Raw genomic sequence first — 18657 nt, 5'->3', positions numbered from 1 at the left:
ACATTGTTTTTATGTCTTGTTCTTGCAGATAGTTTTAAGAGAGACTCTTCTGGTCAAACTAAAAGTTACTTGTTGCAGTTGAGATTTACTTCACTGCAAATATCAGCAAAAGATGTGTCAGGGTTAGTTATGGGGCAGAGAATGGAATTCTTAAGATTTTTATTAGTCCAGCTTTGAATAACTGTTCTGTGCAGTAAGTTAGACCTTCCTTCACTTGCGTCTTAAGGTCTGTCATGTGGTTTGGCAGACATGAAACTTCTGCAGTTCTTTTTCCCCTCAGGGGTGTTGGAGTTTTGTTTGTGTTCTTAGTTTTTTCTTAGCTTTTGCTTCAGTGCTCTCTTTCTTGCTTTACTCCCCACGTGGCAGACTCCAAATCTGGACATTTTGGCAGTCGTGGGGAGAGTGCATGCTAAGAAACAGGGTACATTTTATATGAGAAACTACAGATCAGTGGTTGGTGGTTTTTGATTTGTTGTTAATTGGTTAAATTTTGTCAACCATTAATGTGGTTAACACAGACAATCTTTACTGAAAGTTTCTTTGCTGCTTATGCACAAGTCTGAATTTAAATAACAAAAAACAAGTGCTGTTTTTCCTAATGTGAATTTTGTTTTAATTGCTGTGTTTAGGGATGTGAGACTTGGGAGAAATGGGGTAGAAGAAATAAAGCATCACCCTTTCTTCAAGAGTGATCAGTGGAACTGGGACAACATTCGAGAGAGTAAGTAATTTAGCTTTAAAGTTCTATTTTTATTCATTATTTATTCATTATTTGCAATAGTAGAAATGAAAACAAAACCAACTTTAGGCTGTATAAATTAAGTGGTTTCTGTTTACCAAGAATCTAGCCCAAACTTCTGTATTTATCATTTGTATTCTAAAACCCCTTATCAATAAGGGTTAGTAAATACACATTTTCCTGCTGGAATTATCCTCCTTTTATCATGCATTTAATGTATCTATTTCTGGTTTGAATGACAGAATTGTATGTTTCAGAATTCTAGCTAAAAAAAAAACCAAGCATGTTCTGTTTCTTTGTGGCTTTTGATGTCTTGATTTATTTTTGGTTTTTTGTTGGGGTTTTTTTTTGGTGTTTTTGGGGGGTTTGGTTTGAGGATTTTTCAATCTTCTGTAGTTAAGACAGTAGTTTGGCAGCAGTCTTGTCAGTTCTACTGCTTTTCTTTTAAGGCATTTTGAACTTGATAGCTTTAGAAAGAAAAAAGAGTATGCCAGTTCAGATTATGAGCCTGATTATAACTTCTAAAGTGATATATTTACTAAAGTTTCTTAAAATGATGAGTGTATTTAATATTGTATTCTTTAATGTGATTACCTTAGCAAATGCATTTTGTGCCTTAGTTAATATGTGCATTAGGCAACCAATGTAAATATAGATTTCTCTAGAAAAAATTGTTCACAGTAGTAGTTACAGATCAGCAGCATGGTTAATACGTACTCAAGTCTCAGGACACTTTTATAATATAGTCTTTTTGACATTATAAAGATACCTGTATATAGCAAGTGGCTGAATGTTGGAGTGAAGTTGATCTTTTCTCTCCTTTTCATAGCTGCTGCTCCTGTTGTTCCTGAGCTTAGCAGTGATATAGATAGCAGTAATTTTGATGACATTGAGGACGACAAGGGAGATGTGGAAACTTTTCCGATCCCCAAAGCCTTCGTGGGAAACCAGCTGCCTTTTATAGGATTTACCTACTATAGAGACAATTTGTATGTGATATTTTAATATGCATTTTTAGAAATAGACCTGCAGATTTTTTCTTGTATACTATTCTTTGTTTCACTCTACATAGTTTATTCATTGCATTATATTCTTGTCCAGTTGTGAAGATACAAAATGCAGAGTTGAAGCAGAAGATATCATTTGCTACTATTTTGATTATTTTTATAAACCTGAGTAAACACAGTAATTTTTTTTTTATGCACATAATTATATAGTTTCTTAAAGTCTTTTAGGTTTAAGATCCTGATAGATTTGTAATTTAGCTCTAAAACGGCTTTTTATTAGTAGCTTTAGTAAAAAGTTTACATGAGATAATACCTTGCTAGGACTCAACTTGAATAGTTAAGAAATAGCTGTCTTAATTAAAAAATTATGCTATGGATTTGAAAACATGTTATACTTCACGTAAGAAGAGATTCAAATCAGAAAGGTGCACTCACACTGAGGTAAAACAAGTTTCTTTCTGAGAACAGCATTGGACAAATTAAGACTTGGGAGAACTGATTAAAATGAGTTGATTGGCAAGGCTTCCAGAGTTGTTCAAAACTTGAACAAGAGCTGGAGGGATTTGTTTTTGTTTTTGACAGGTTGCTAAGTGACTCTTCTCAGTCTTGCAGGGAAAATGAATCTGTGCAATCAAGTAAAAATGAGGTTAGTGCCTTTTTTTGTAAGTATGGTTGGTATGATGTTTGTTAAGGCTGTTAAGAGAAGATGAAGGCTAAAATACATTTTCCAAGATTTTTTTTTTTTGGGGGGGGGGTGTTTATCTTTTAGTGATTCTCAATAAAAATGATATTTTCTACTTACAGGTCAGCAAGGAGGTAAGTATATTATTTGAATTTTGAAAGGAATAAAAAAGTCCCTACATAATTTATGTGCACGTGAAATAGCTTAAACGTTTACTCACTAGTTGTATTTTGAAACCGTTATATTTGAGTATTAAGGTACTATAGCATAAAGGTGTATGAATACAGATTTTTTTCTCACATTCTTTTGGCATCTTGGATTTGTTTGGAAAACAAACATGTACGGCTTTGTTTGCCATGAACAGCATCACTGTTGAGAACATTGCGAATTTTGGCTCCACACTTGCCTGAGTGATTCATAACTGATTTGTTCAGACTTAGGAAAAGTGAATCGTCACCTGCAGTGACAAGAAATGTTTAAATCGTGCTCTCAGTGGAAGTAGGTGTATGGAGCATGTTTATCCGGGTTTTGAAGATTGATAATTGAATTTAAATTTGCAGAGAACAGGAGAATGCTATGGAATTTTCATGTACTTACGTCATTATGTTACTTAAACTTTTGTATTATTCAAATGTAGATAGTATATTGTTAACATTTCTTAAAGCTCCTTTTCAAAGTTTAAAAAATAAGTAAAGGAAATGAATGTATTGACCAGCATAAATTTAATGCAAATGTTTACTAGACTTCATTTCTTCCTGTCATTGCTGAATAGATTAATAGTTTTAGGCATTGCTGAACAGATGAATAGAGTTGCTGTTAGAAACACATAGTGTGACATCTGTGATACTTGCTTTATGTTGTGTTAGAAAATGAATTTTTTTTTTTTTTTTAAGAAAATCTGGCATTTACCTTCTATCAATTTTTCTCACTCATTTTGTGAAATGATGAATCTCTGGTTTTGATGTCCTTTTCAGTGTCCCTGTTCTGGGACTCTTCTAATTGTAACAATTGTAAAGTGTTTAGAAAATCACATTTTTAAATTTCTTGCTTGGGGTTAGGGGAGGAGGGGGAATGGAGGAAAATAAATGCACTTGAAAGCTGAAGACATGAGACAAATCCAAAATTAATTATTTATAACTTATTTCATAAATATCTGGGTACTTGACCCAGAATTTTTTTAATATTTTAATAAGCAAACCAAAGTATTCCTAGGCCTGAAAAGTGTTTGTTCGTTTCTGTATGTATTAGAGTAAAAATTGTTCCTTGTGCGAAGTCATTGAACATGATTAGTAATAGTTGCTGAATATTGTCCAATTTGGTCATGTGCCCTCCTTTTTGTTTTGTAATTTCATTTAGAAAAGACTATCCCCAGGATTCTGCTGCAGTGCAAAGTCTCTGTCTACAGAGAAAGAGTACAGCAAAGGGCCAATAACAATATTCTTTGCAGTGGAAATTTTATGACTGACAGTCTGTGACATATAATTCTGTGATGGTTAGATTTAATGCAGCATGCATTACATTTTGTTGCTATGGATCTGTATCTTTAAAAACATTAGGATTAGTACCTTGTAAAGATATCAGATTGAATTTTCCTCCTGTTCCATTTTTCTTGTTGTTTAATTGAATTGCACTCGTTTTATGTGATAACATTTTTATATGTGGGCCATGCTTTTTTGACATTTTGCACAGTTTCAGAAAAAGCTAAGCAAGCTGGAAGAACAGCTCAGTAACGAATTACAAGCCAAAGATGAACTAGAACAGAAGTACAGGTGAGACTGTTTTGACGTGTTTGGTGTGTTTATAAAGAATTTTTATTACACCTTTTGTTTTTGAATGCTTGAAAGCATTTTAATCCATCTGGGGATTCCTGATCCTGCAAGCAGACCTCACTGTAAATTGCTGGATAATTCTTGCTACTCCTGTGACTACTGTTCTGTTCTTTTTTTTTGGCCTTAATGCTCCATAAGAATCTTTCTATAGTTTGAATGATTTCCCCAGTCCTTGAAGGTTCGTGTAATTGCTGAAAATAGAGTATCTTACGTAAAATTAAAGAGATAGATCCAAACATTCTGGTTTCTGTATAATCAGCAGGGTTTAAAAATACTTCTCAAATTTCTTCAGGTCTACTAATACTCGTTTAGAGAAGATAGTGAAAGAACTAGATGAAGAGGTAAGTCTGTAGTTATTTCTTATTGCAGTTAGAACTTTAATATTTGTGTGTGGCTTTTATCCTTAGGAAACAGCAAATTGCTTCTGAGTATATATTGCCTATATAAATACACAAGCAATAAGTAATACCGGTTGATTTCTTGATATTCACAAGCATGAAATTGTTGTCACTGCTTAAATATGTTCATTATGATTTTTCTACTACAGCTACACACCTATTTCCAGAATTCTGTTTTCACAGTGTTTTTTTTAATTTGGTGGACAGTGTGATATAAATATCCCATATAAGATTCTAAGAATTGAAGCTGTGAGAGCAGTGTTGCTAGAAGAGGAAGACCATTCTTTGCATTGTTCAGTGTCAGTAAAAGGACACTATTTCTTGCCCAGCTTTGCACCTTAGTGCTACTACAAATTTATCATATCTGTAATGGATGTGTACAATTTAATGTATCATTCATCCAGGCACATGTCAAGACCTTACATTACATGTATGTTTCTGCGCCTCTGGATAGGCTACTAGGCAGGTTTGCCAGATTCATCCAATCCAAATGATCAGACAGTCCTGAAATTATAGAAAAATTCTGGCTATAGTTGTCCTGGGCTGTGTTTTGGCAGGCAAATAGACTGTGTCTTTCTCCATTACTAACTAAACCGAGCTTTCTTTTCGTCATGTAAAGAATGCCTCTCTCCTGTATGCAGTTAGTGATGTTTGTTTTTTAAATATATCTAGATAACTTCAAGGAAGAATGTAGAGTCTGCCGTCAGACAATTGGAAAGGGAGAAGGCTCTTCTTCAGCATAAAAATACAGAATACCAGCGAAAAGCAGAACATGAAGCAGATAAGAAGCGCAATTTGGAAAACGAGGGTATGTTGAACCATGCTTGAAGGGTTGTGCATTGATGTAGATTTTTAAGAGATAAAATAAATGAATTATAGTTCAAATGGAAGCTTTTTTCATGAGCGTGATTAACAATGTTGAATTGTTTTTGTTCTAGTTAACAGTTTGAAAGACCAGCTTGAAGATCTGAAAAAGAGGAATCAGAACTCTCAAATATCCAATGAGAAAATCAGTCAACTACAAAGACAGGCATGCAAACTTTATACTTGTATATTTTAAAATAATAGCTGTTCGAAGTACAGATTTTGTTAGTAGAGAAAGGAACTGAAATGTGTAATGGAGTTTTAAACGCCGTTCATTCTTGTCATGTTTTGGTGTTCAAATTTTGTACTCATAAAATATACTCCTTTTTATTTCATCAATTCATAAAATCTAGTATTCTGTAGTATCAATGGTAGTTACTCTATTTTAATTGTTTCTGAAGTATGTTTTTATCATCTTTAGTTGGATGAAGCCAATTCTTTGCTGCGGTCAGAGTCTGATACTGCAACCAGGTTAAGGAAGAACCAGACAGAAAGCACAAAGCAAATCCAGCAGCTGGAAACTAATAATAGAGAACTACAAGATAAGAACTGCCTGCTAGAGAATGCGAAACTCAAACTGGAGAAGGACTTTCTCAATCTTCAGTCAGCTCTAGAATCAGAACGGAGAGATCGAAGTCATGGATCAGAGATTATCAGTGACTTACAAGGTATTCCTGCAAATCTCAGGAAGATAAGCATTTTTTCTTGTTTCAGAAATAAAAATAAGGTTTGGTGATGTTATTTGAGCTTCAGATTGTGACTAGATCTGTGTGCTGTTCTATACACTGTTACGTAAGTGTGGACACACATTTAAGAGAAAATGTGTAATAACATTTATAAAATGTTATTGATAATTTTAAAAATCCCCCCAAAGGGAGTGACTTAATAGTGAGAATTAGAAGCTATTATGTTTGAAAAATTATATCTCTAATCTAAACTATATCTCAAAGTAGATAAGTGCATTCTTTTTTCATACCCTGCCCAGACTCATTGATGTTTTGGTAATTTTTAGGTCGAATATCTAGCCTCGAAGAAGAAGTAAAAAATGGAAAGAGTGCATTAGCCAAACTGGAAATGGAGAAGAGACAGTTGCAGGAAAAGCTTACAGATTTAGAAAAGGTAAGAGCACTTCTAAGCAAACATTGGTGTTACATTCTTATGGAATCTTGCAATTCGTGCTTTTATTACTTGAGACATGCAAATAAAATCTATGCAAAATTAAGCCTTGTTTTCACTTTTCATTCTTTACCTTTGAATTTTTTTAATTGTTTTTGCAATTTGAGAAGTAGGGGAAAACAGGCACTGTTTCCCTTATAATCGTAATACGTTATACTTCTAATGTACAAAAACATATACTTCAGTGTGTAGCTTAACAGTGCAACATTTCATCTGTTGGGCATTTTTTTAAATTCTCAATATTGCCAAAAGTAAAAAAGCTTTTGCTACTTTTTTTTCTTTTTTTTTTTTTTTTTTGAGCACTTTGCCATCCATAGAAAAACATTTGTAGAAAGGAGTTCTCAGCTCCTTAGAGACTGAGCTCTTTTCTACTCTTGGCATACATCCAAACAGCATGTAAATGTGGTCCAGATTTTTGTCTTTAACCTGATGTACATATTTAATGTTTTATTTTAATAGAATTTTTTCTTTAACAGGAAAAGAGCAACATGGAAATAGATATGACATATAAATTCAAAGTTATGCAGCAGAACCTTGAACAAGAAGAAGCTGAGCATAAAGCCACAAAAGCACGATTAGCAGACAAAAATAAAATCTATGAATCTATAGAAGAAGCAAAATCTGAAGCCATGAAAGGTATGTTTTTACATCGCAGTTGGACTTAGGTGTAAATGATACAAAGTAGATAATATAATATTTTGATGCTAGTGAAGGCCTAAGTGTAGGCTTTTTCTCTTGATTCCTCTACTCTTTTAAATACAGTTAGTGTGGTAAAAATCAGTCGTAGCCCCTTTGCTAGGTTAAAGACACACTGGTTTAGTCTCAGAGTGAAACATTCTGTTTCATACTCCACTAATTCATTTTCTGTGCTAATGTATTCTGAATTCATGTTTCTTAAATTTATGTCACTAAAACTGTTTGAAACATTTTGTTTCAAGTTTATCAGTGTTCTTAATCAGCGTACTCACACTTTTTTGTGTCTTCCTAAATAAAATATATGTCAGCAATGTAATGATTTAAATATGTAGATCAGACAGGGTTAGTGACTCTGCATGTTGTGGTGCATCTCATGACAATTGGAATCCCTTGGAGAAAGGAATAATTACCAAACAAGTCCAGAAGATGGGTCTTACTTTTGAATTAAATGGATTATGTTTTTTGCAGTTACTTAAAAAGGTAACTACAGATCCTGTCCTTCCAACAGAAGAGCTTTCACAAAAACTGTGAGCATGCAGATGTTCAAAAGAAGCAAAAATGATTCAGTGATAATGGCTGAATCACTTGCAAGATCAGCTTCCCAAACAGCTTTCAAATTATCGTAGTCAAAGCAACACTTCCGTAGATTTAGATGGATTATTTAAAAAATCCACCCTTTTATCCATTTCATAACATATGCTGCTGTTAAACTGGAAGTTATCTTGGAAGTCAAGGGCAGGAAGTGGCTATTGGACAGGAGTGCTTGCAAAAGCATCCTGTGGGCATGGGTTTACTGTGAAAATTTTAATCACTTTTCAGTAATGTTTCTCCACAGTGTTAAAAGGATAAATGTGTTGATTACTGTTAGTATGGTCCTTCTCCCCCTGCTCTCCAAAATCTGTTGGTTTACGCTGACTGACATATTAAATCTCTTGCTTCACAGAAATGGAGAAGAAACTTTTGGAAGAGAGAGTTTTAAAGCAAAAAGTGGAAAATCGGTTGTTAGAAGCTGAAAAGCAGTGCTCCATGTTGGACTGTGATCTCAAACAATCACAACAGAAAATCAATGAGCTCCTTAGGCAAAAGGATATACTAAACGAAGATGTAAGGAACACTGACAAAAGGAGTCTTGAGCTAGCATTTCAATATTCTAATATTTTCCTTGTTATAGCTGTATTTAGGAGTGTGTGTGAATGAAAATGGCAGAAACTTTTTCCTTCTCTGTATTGGGACCTGTAGAAAGTCTGCAGAGTGTGGTTTTATGTTTCTGAAATATTTCAGTGTTATTTATCTTAAAAAAGTTTTCTTCTCGAATATAAAATGCTGTGAGATTGACATGGAAAAACTGTCTTATTTATTGTGTGCTAATGCTTTTATTCAGGAAACAGCTTTGACTTATCAAAAGATGTGAGCATGTTGTACAAAAATGTAGAGGAAGTCAATAAAAGAAACTGTTTAAATGTTGCTTTCCTGTGTAGGTCTGTAAAACTCACAGGATTCTGTTTATTTTTCAGGTAAAAAACCTGACATTAAAAATAGAACAAGAAACACAAAAGCGCTGTCTCACTCAAAATGACCTCAAGATGCAAACACAGCAAGTCAACTCCTTGAAGATGTCAGAGAAGCAGTTAAAACAGGAGAATAACCATCTTCAGGAAATCAAATTAAGTCTGGAAAAGCAAAATAATGAACTCCGCAAGTATGCAGTTGCTCTACATTTTTTAGTAATGTTACTGATTTGTGATTGTTTTGTTTTTTCATTCTAAAAATTTGCTGCACAAAATATGCTCTTCTGCAATCCAAAACTGAATCGTTGTTTAACAGAAATTACAGTGACTCTACTCGAGATTTGCCCCAGTGACTCAGCAAAGTATGGATTTGTTGGAAGGGATGTTTGTTATCCTGAAAATCTAAAAAAACCCCAAGCTTAAACACAAGAATGTGAGGACTTCAGAGAAACACTTCTTTAACCAGAAAGTCTAGGTACTGGGTTTTTTAAATGATGTAGGACTTCAGTGAAGAGGAATGTTTCTGGCATTTAGTTCAGGAAAGCTTATTAAGAGTTGGAAATGAATCCTAATACACAGCTGTTAAGCATAACTATTGAAATATCTAGTACTAGAGATGTTTAAATACATCTGTTGGACCTTCAAATAGGAATTGTTCTTCAAAGGTCTTACAAGAAATATTTGCACCTGATAATAATATTTTTTTTTAATTTATTGAGCAACCTGATCTAGTGGAAGGTGTCCCTGTCCATGACTGAGGGGTTGGAACTTGATGATCTTAAGGGCCCTTCCAACCCAAACCATTCTGTGATTGTGTGATACTGTAAATATTTACTGATGTAAATACATATATTTTTATATATATAATATCCCTGTGAATGAAAAGCCAAGTTTAGCACATATATCAAATTAATCTTATCCTTAACTCCTTTATGACTCTTGATAAACAACTCCTTGTGCCTTATCTTTTCTTTCATTAAGATGCAGCAGAATATGTGATGGTTGCTGTAATGTGAAAAACTGCTGAAATATTTTCTGCTACATTACTGGTTTTTGTTACAGGACTGACTTGTTTTAATAAGAGATGGATTCCAGAAGTGATGCGTGTTGAAGAATACAGACATGTTTTCACAGATTAAGCTCTAGCAAACAAGAGACCAAAGCAATGTCAGATCAGTGACGTTTTGCATGGAAATAAGATTCAGTTGGTGTCTGTTTGCTTTGTCAGTGTCTGACTGGTTAAGCTATGTGACACTGTAGTAATTACTGTGTTAACAGTATTAAACTAACTTAGTGCAGTGTTCTCAGCTGTGCAAATGAAAAAGAGAGCTGGTACCCAGAGGAAGCCTCAGGTTTAACGACTGAAGATCTTAAGAATGTTAATGCTGTCTTCTCTGTTTACTGGTTTGGAATATCTTCATATCTTTTATTTTAAAGTATGCTATTCTTTTCTAGGGAACGCCAGGATGCAGATGGACAAATGAAAGAGCTTCAAGACCAACTGGAAGCTGAACAGTATTTCTCAGTATGTTTTATGCTTCTTTATTTTTATACTAATCTATATACTAAGTTCAATGTTAGCTTTTCTTCTTCGTCCTCAGCCATCAGGTGTTTCACATCCCTAACCTAAAGCTAATTCCTTTTCTTGTGTCTGTCTTCAGTCTTGTCTGTAACCTTGTCATCACTTCTTGATCACTGGGTAGTATGAAAGAGCTCATACTAAGAAATATTCCAGCTTTGTAAGGGAGTCCCAAACATGTTTCACAGGGAGGGAATTGTAAAACAGCTCATTCTTCCACAGTGTGAATAATTTTCTGCGTGTTTCAAGCCTTTTGCATTTATCATCCATTCTATTCTCCATGGAAGAGAAGAGCTGTATTCTCTGAATCACATGGTGTGACAAAACTTGTGCATTTAAGGCTTGGAAGGGAGTTTTTGCATTACAGCCAGACTTCATAGAGATCAATTGAGAGTGCTTGCTTTATTGTGGTAAGGTGCAACAGAATAAATGGGTATTGTACATACCTATTTATTCTGTTACAGTACTAGCATATGGAGGTTAATTTATATTAACGATGCACAGCCAGTCACATTGCAGGTAGAGGCTGAACGGCTTGTCTCAAAATTAAAGGAAAGTTAAGATTTTACTGTGATGCTAAGGTCAGTGAGGAGGAAGACTTTTTGAAGTTTTAGTAGGTGAAAAAGTTGCACACATTAAAGGAGAGGAAGGCAGAATTGAGGTCATTTGGCTGCTGTGGATGGGCCAGAGAGGGACAGTCTGTCTTGAAATCCCTGCAGGAGGTCCACTAGCAGTTGTCTGTCAGATTACCTGTATTCAGTCATTTGAACGTACAGAGCAATATATTTTTTGTTTTGTTTCTTTTAGAGCTCTGTGTATTGATTTTTTTTTTTTTTTTTTTAATTTCAGATGCTTTTCCAGTGTTTTTCCTTTCTTCCTAAAGAGCTCTTTAACTGTCATCTTTGTTTCATGGATTTTTATTGTTCAAATCTAAATTTAACATACCTATCTATGTCAGACAAAGATTTAAAATACCAGAGAAAAATAATGGTTTTCCTTGCTTCTGATACTTCTGAATTTCTATCAAATAGTGATTTTCACATTTAAAGTCCCTTTAACAGTATGTTTACAAGCGTATAAAATGTATATCATATATATATTCATTCACAGGTACATGAGGTAAAAAGTGTAATAACTGAAACATTTGTGAATTATGATGGTTTTAAGTTAAAGTCAGTGGAGGCATTGCACAATGACACTCTTAATTGGGTGTATGATTAAAGAATTGCATACAGTGTCATCTTGTGTCATTTTTTGTGTACCTTCAAGCTAGAACGTGCAAGTCACATCCTTTCCTTTCCAACTTTAAATTCTAGACTCTGTATAAGACACAAGTTCGAGAACTTAAAGAAGAATGTGAGGAAAAGACCAAACTTTGTAAAGAAATGCAGCAAAAGATACAGGAGTTACAAGACGAGAGGTAGGTTCTACTAGTTGTACTACTAGTACATAAAAGATTAGGGTAGCGTTTCATTGTTGTCTTCCCTCCCGCCCCGTAACCTACCATATAAGTTAATAATATATATCAATAATTTGCAGAGACTCCTTGGCTGCTCAGCTAGAGATTACTTTGACAAAAGCAGATTCAGAGCAACTCGCGCGTTCCATTGCTGAAGAACAGTACTCTGATTTGGAAAAAGAGAAGATTATGAAAGAGCTGGAGATTAAAGAGATGATGGCCAGGCATAAACAGGAACTTACTGAGAAAGATGCCACCATAGCCTCTGTGAGTTGTATGAACTGTAATTTTGGTAGAGGCTTACATGAGTTTGCATTTTACTTGCAATTTGAGTTATCCATTACTATATACCATACTTAAAGGTAAGTGATAAGGAAGTAAATCTGACATTTTAAAAATATTTATTTTCTATGAAAGAAAAAAAAATCTCTTATGCTGTTTCTTGCACTGAACTCTCTGATCATTTCTTCTGTGCCCCTACCCCTCTTACAGGTGGTCCTGTTATACTTATCCTGGTTTCACTCTAAAGCATTTCCTTCTGTACTGTAATGCTTTTGTATGCCAAATGAGTTTTGTTACATGGTTCTTTGTGCTTGTTTTGTAGTTGGAGGAAGCAAACAGGACACTAACTAGTGACGTGGCTAATCTTGCTAATGAGAAAGAAGAACTGAACAATAAACTGAAGGAAGGACAAGAACGTATGTATTCTCTGAAATATAACTTAATTTGAAACCAGTTTTGTTCCTTAATAGTACTATTTTCTTTTGTAATGAGCTTTCACAGATTTATTTTTTTATTATCTTGCTGTAGAAATTACAAAGCTAAAAGAAGAAGAAGCAAATGTAGGAAATATTAAAGCACAATTTGAGAAACAATTGTTGAATGAAAGAACATTGAAAACCCAGGTAAGCAATTATCTAAATGAACAAAGAGCTAGTGCTTATGAATCGAATAACTTTGAGTAGGGATCTTTCCATGGTAAACCATACGTACTGTTAATGCTTTGTTCTTTTTTTCACCCTGAAACAAAATATATTGATTTTTTTTGCTTCTACTAAGTAGACTTCCAGTGCAGTGAAACTGCATCCTCATGAGTTACCAGGGGACCTCCTACTCTAGATGCAGTCCACCTGCAAAAATCATGATTTCAATCAGATGAACTCCTATTTTACTGTTTTCCATCTTGATTTATAGTCCTCTATAAGTTACATAGAACAGTAGATTTCCGATTTTAATCTGGGTTGTCTTTTAGAACAAGTGACATTTTAATCCAGAGCTATATTTTGGAGTTAACTAATGAAAATGGAACAGATTACTTAAATGAATAGAAGTGTTCACAGCTAATGCTTGCTCAAAGTGAAAACGTCATCACTACTTTCTTTTCAATTTTGACTAATACACTGAATTAAAGCAACTTTGTAGTACAGGATTACAGAGGTCATGGTTTACGGTTAGATTAAAGTATCTGTTCAAAGACAGGAGAAAAGACTTTCTTCATGATGTAACTCTGCATTTATTAGTGTGGGTTTTGTTATTTTTTTCTTTCCCATGGGAAGGCTGTGAATAAACTGGCTGAGATCATGAATCGGAAGGGTCCAGTCAAACGTGGAGCTGACACTGATGTACGGCGGAAGGAGAAGGAAAATAGGAAACTGCATATGGAACTGAAGTCCGAACGAGAAAAGTTAACCCAAATGATGATCAAATACCAGAAGGAAATCAATGAAATGCAGGCAGTAAGATCCTTTTGCAAATACAAACATTTTCTGTAATTCTCATTGAATTGATACATGCTTTAAGGTAGTGTATACAACCTATTCCTGAATTTCCCGTGATCAAAAGGAATACACAGTATCTATATTCATATTGGCTGCATAGTCTCTGTAATTTTCTACTTACATTTTCTCTGAGTAACTGAGTATTATGATAATAGGAAATCTTGTGATATATTTGCTTACAGCAAATAGCAGAAGAGAGTCAGATACGGATTGAACTCCAGATGACTCTGGACAGTAAAGACAGTGACATTGAACAGCTTCGTTCACAGCTGCAGTCATTGCACATTGGTCTAGACAACAGCAGCATAGGCAGTGGGCCTGGAGATGCTGAGGCAGATGATGGATTCCCTGGTATGTCACTTTTATTAATATTTCTGCATTAATTGGTTTTATATCAGTGTTTTACCATAGAAGCTGAAGTATTAATGCTCTGATGATTCTGTGGCTTTTCATCTTTATGTGTTTCTACCATCTTAGCAATGATTCGATAGTGATCACTATCCACGTACTAAATCTGTCTGTAATCATACTTCATCTTACATATTTTTAAAGAAATTTATTTTAAAAATCTATTTTACCCATTAAAACTAAGTAATATTTTTCTACTTTATTGTGATGGTTACTTTGCAATTACTGTGTTATGTGATGAAATGTAAAACTAATACTCTCCCCTTAGAGATTCTATTTTGACTTCTTTTCTACCTTTTTCCTCCTTTATCCTTTACGTTTAGTCCATATCACTCAGTCCCACACTATGGAATCCATGTCCTTTACCTACCAGCACTCTTCTACCTCTGTCAGTATTGCCACTAAGCCTTCCAGTTCTCGCATGCTTCTCGATTCTGATACTGATTCTGACTCAGAGGAAGAGCCTTTGTCTTGTTCCCACAGCCCTACAGAAGTTGATAGCACAGGTGACATCCCTGAGAACTGTTTGGTTTTGTTCTTACTGTGTACTTTGCTCTGTTTCAAAACTAACGCTATTAATACATTATTTAAACAAGAAACCCAGCGCATCAAATCTGGCAGTAAACATGCTGCAGTGGCAGTAAACATTGCCATCAATGACATGAAAACATTTGCATGAGCAAATGATGGGCCTGTTTTCTCTAAATGTTGCAGATGCTTGCTCCCATTTATAAACCCACCATTTCTATAAAGGCATTGAATAAATGAGGCTTACAGCCTTGTTTTCAAGGTAGCCTCTATCCAGTATCTGGCAATGTCTGTATGACCCTGTAAGATACCAGATACCAGAAAGTCAAATCCTTGTGTTAAGACTCCTCACTGTCTAAATTTACATCATTAATCTTAGAAATACAGCATTCTGAGCATTACATTGTTTTGCCTTAATTTGTGTCTTATTTTTGATTCTTGTATGGAAAGGCAAGCAGAGTTTACTCTCATACATAAAGTATATAATTAAGTGATATGGCTCTGGTAAAACAGAGCTTTGTATTACTAATTGATACTCATTTCATATGACAACACATACACCATGTTAACACTAAACAGAAGTATTGTTCAGTGTCAGAGGTGTGGGGTTTTTAATTACATTCACGTTTCTGTATTTCACTTGAGGTTCCTTTAACGTCTTGAATACCTTTCCACTGATGGCAAAACTTGTTTTGGGATATTACCATTGCTTCATCAATCTAGAGCAGAGAATAATGCATTTCCTCTGTTTTCCTTATTCTCTGTTTTTTGCTGTGAGGCTTCTAATAAAAGAAGCATTAAGTACATACATAAGTTTTGAGTTGTTAGCTGCTGTTGTGGTATCTGCATGGGTTTGTTCTAAGAAAAAATCATACCTAAGGACTTTTTGCTGACATAATTACAACAGCTTTGAGATATGATGGTTGTGTTCTGTTGCGTTTTTTCCCTCCTAGTGCTTATAAGCATGTACTGTGAAAATTTTGGGATATTCTGCATTTCTCTGATCTGTTAGTATAGAATGGACACCAGGAATGAAGAAGTGTAATCAGAAACTTATTTTGTTCAATTTGTGCCATAGGATTAGAGATTACAGAGAAAGATAGAGAAAATATTAATGTGTTTGTTTTTCGCACCATTAACAAACTCTACATGCTTCTTGGATGGGGGCGGAGGATTTTTTTTTTTTGCATCAGCATTGTGCTTGCTACTATTTAAAGTGGCAGGTGTGAAGCAAAGTGCACATTATAGAACTACTTCATTTATGGTAACTTGGTATGTATATTAAAATGTGTCTTCAACATCAAATACTTACAGGGGAATAAACTTTGAAGACAGTGCATATCTGAATAAATAACTGCTTCAAGTCTCATTAGACAAAATAAGGATTCTGTGAATATCTAATAACTATCTTTTACACTCTGTTAAACATGAGCAGGAGCCTGCAAATGCCCTCTGATGAGAAAGAAGATGGCTTTTGCAATTCTGGAGCATGTTTATGCTCCTTACATGGTTTTGTGTTTGTTAACACTTAAGGCTTCAGAATTTTTTGACTTGGAGGTTCCTCAGCAGCAGTAGAGGTTATCTGCTGGGGTGAGAAACTCATTAGAAAAATATTATTGTAAATGAGTAGTTCCTCTTAATAAAACATAGGGGAAAGAAATGCCTGTATTAGGTGCAGCTCTAAAAATAGGGCCCAAGGCTATGTGATACTGTGTATTACCAAGCACTAGGAAAGTGTCATCCCGGTGAGCTTTTGGTTACCACTGAAATGTGTACGACAGACAACAGCTGAGCAGTTAATACTGTTGATAAATGCTATGTGACTAATGTTGCCAGTGTGATATAAAATACTGCAAGTATGTGAAAGGGCAGTCGAACTTAGGCAATGCCTAAGGATTGGCCAAAGATGACTTCCTTTGGATGAGGTAGCCTAGGAGAATTAGAAAAAAAGGAAATTTACAGAGCAAAAGATATGAATTAGAATAGTAAACTCCTGAAATTTTACCTGGTGTGTAGAGGGTATAAATTATTTGTTGTGGTAGTTTGCCCTTTTTTGTCTTGAACTGGATGTTGTGTGGTCTGTACTAATATCTTCAGAAGCTATTTTAAAAGGCAAAGCTTGATAGACATAAGCATTTTAAGTCTTGAAAAAATTACTAAAGGGAATGTGTATGCTGCAATTGCAAGTTTGCTCTTCCCCTTCTTCCTCGTGCCTACTACTTTTTTGTGATTGCATCATTGCTTATTGGTTGTATTCAGGAATACTCGATTTAACTTGTTCCAGAACATTTACTGTGATAAACTTCGTAAGAGTTTGGTGTTTTAAATAGTTCATGTTTGCTTTGTTGCTTTCTTACTGATCTTCAATAACTATTTTAAATGCCCAGTAGTCTCAAAAATAATGTTGTGTGAATATTTATGTTCTTCAATACATACTTTTTTCAGAATCAAGATTGGAAGGTTGGCTGTCGCTGCCAGTTAGAAATAACACTAAAAAATTTGGATGGGTTAAAAAGGTAAGAAAACCTGATCTATGATCTTGTCTTATGTGTTGTCTGGATTTAAACATATACTGCAGGCTTTCAACACATTAATCTTTCTTTAATACATGTTCTCTCATTACTTAAATATAACAAAATATATGTTAGCTGATATAGCTACCTCAGGGGAGGAGCATGTTAAGAGAATTGTAATAGGTTAAAACGCTTCTTTGTCCAGTCAGACATGAGAACAGCCATTCATGATCTACAAATGTTTGTACATTCAGGCACCAGCACTCCCAGCAGTATTACATAGCTGGAATTCAGCAGAGTCTGGAAGCAAATGCCCATGACAGATTCTTTATTTAGGAGATAAAATTAACAACTACTTGCCTGCCTTGTGCAGCCTTCACTCATCTACTGCTTTTCACGAATCTCTTTGATGGTTCTTTGCTCAAAGAATAACATACACATTTTCATACCAGTTCATGCGCTTCTCAGTCAGATTCTTAATCTGGGACAAAACGGAGGAAATAGGAGTGTTTACAGGTAACTAGCTTTCTTATGAAACTTACCAGCAATGCTGCTAAATGTAACAGTGATCCTTGTGAATATGATCCCTATTAGTTATGAACTACACATGTAAAATAGGTATCATGACAATTACTCTTGCTGTCAGTCCAATTGAAAATTAAATCAATCAAATAGAAATGAAAAGCTTTTATCTTACTGTGTTCCAGACTTAATTTTTATCTCTTCATAGATACTTAAATCTGTTTAAATATCAGTTAATCTGATAACATAGATTGATTTATCAGGTAATCGGGATTTTGTTTGTTTTGTGATTAATTTATTGGCAAATATAGCCTTAGCATACAGTTCTATTGTCTATTTAGCTACTATTTAACAAAGCTGTAGAAAAATATTGCTGCAACAGCTGTCGTAATTACTGTGACATCTTTGACATCTGTGATGAGCTGGATTAAAATGTGTGTTTTCTCCTTTTCTATTTCCTAACAGTATGTAATTGTAAGCAGTAAGAAGATCCTGTTCTATGACAGTGAGCAAGATAAGGAACAATCTAATCCTTATATGGTATTAGATATAGAGTGAGTATTACCATATGAGATTTGTTCTGATTTGTAGGTGAACTTTGTCTGAAAGACTTTGGCAAAAGGCCTTTTGAGCTCCAGCCTGGGAGCACAGTGTCAGATGGGGTGTACTTGTGTAATCTGAACTGCAGAGCTGGGACCTCAGGATCCGTTGTGATGAATTGTGCTTGCTATAAGTAGTGGTGCAGCAGAAGTGGGGTGCTGAGTCTGATACAGGGTGCTCCACTGAGCTCTCATGTAACTGAACTGCTTCCACAAGCTCAGCTAGGTGTACTTCACTAACATGTTGTAGCAAAAAACTTTAAGAAAACTGTAGCAGAGAGGCTATAATTCTCAGTGTTTGAACATTCTCACAACGTGTCCTTACAGGTGGGTTGTATAGTTAATTCATTTTCTTACCAAGCTCAAAATGTA

The 18657-nt window shown here is 34.8% G+C and overlaps 1 protein-coding gene across 2 annotated transcripts in view; it reads left to right on the top strand.

The window, feature by feature from the left end:
- ROCK2 (Rho associated coiled-coil containing protein kinase 2) overlaps positions 1–18657 on the top strand; it is a 105055-nt gene that overhangs the window by 71997 nt on the left and 14401 nt on the right. For both annotated transcript variants that reach the window (XM_065681628.1, XM_065681629.1), the window contains exons 8-28: positions 630–721; positions 1569–1728; positions 2329–2392; positions 4118–4197; positions 4550–4598; positions 5328–5463; positions 5594–5685; positions 5941–6187; positions 6532–6638; positions 7172–7331; positions 8335–8495; positions 8906–9090; positions 10355–10424; positions 11795–11898; positions 12018–12204; positions 12542–12635; positions 12748–12842; positions 13494–13673; positions 13898–14066; positions 17097–17167; positions 18152–18240. In XM_065681628.1, the coding sequence (XP_065537700.1) occupies positions 630–721; positions 1569–1728; positions 2329–2392; positions 4118–4197; positions 4550–4598; positions 5328–5463; positions 5594–5685; positions 5941–6187; positions 6532–6638; positions 7172–7331; positions 8335–8495; positions 8906–9090; positions 10355–10424; positions 11795–11898; positions 12018–12204; positions 12542–12635; positions 12748–12842; positions 13494–13673; positions 13898–14066; positions 17097–17167; positions 18152–18240 (2592 nt within the window). The remainder of the gene's footprint in view (positions 1–629; positions 722–1568; positions 1729–2328; positions 2393–4117; positions 4198–4549; positions 4599–5327; positions 5464–5593; positions 5686–5940; positions 6188–6531; positions 6639–7171; positions 7332–8334; positions 8496–8905; positions 9091–10354; positions 10425–11794; positions 11899–12017; positions 12205–12541; positions 12636–12747; positions 12843–13493; positions 13674–13897; positions 14067–17096; positions 17168–18151; positions 18241–18657) is intronic.

This window comes from Lathamus discolor, chromosome 5, assembly GCF_037157495.1.
Source record: "Lathamus discolor isolate bLatDis1 chromosome 5, bLatDis1.hap1, whole genome shotgun sequence".
NCBI classification, from domain to species: Eukaryota; Metazoa; Chordata; class Aves; order Psittaciformes; family Psittacidae; genus Lathamus; species Lathamus discolor.
Note: the sequence above shows the minus strand (reverse complement) of the source record. Positions and strands in the feature narration are given on the sequence as shown.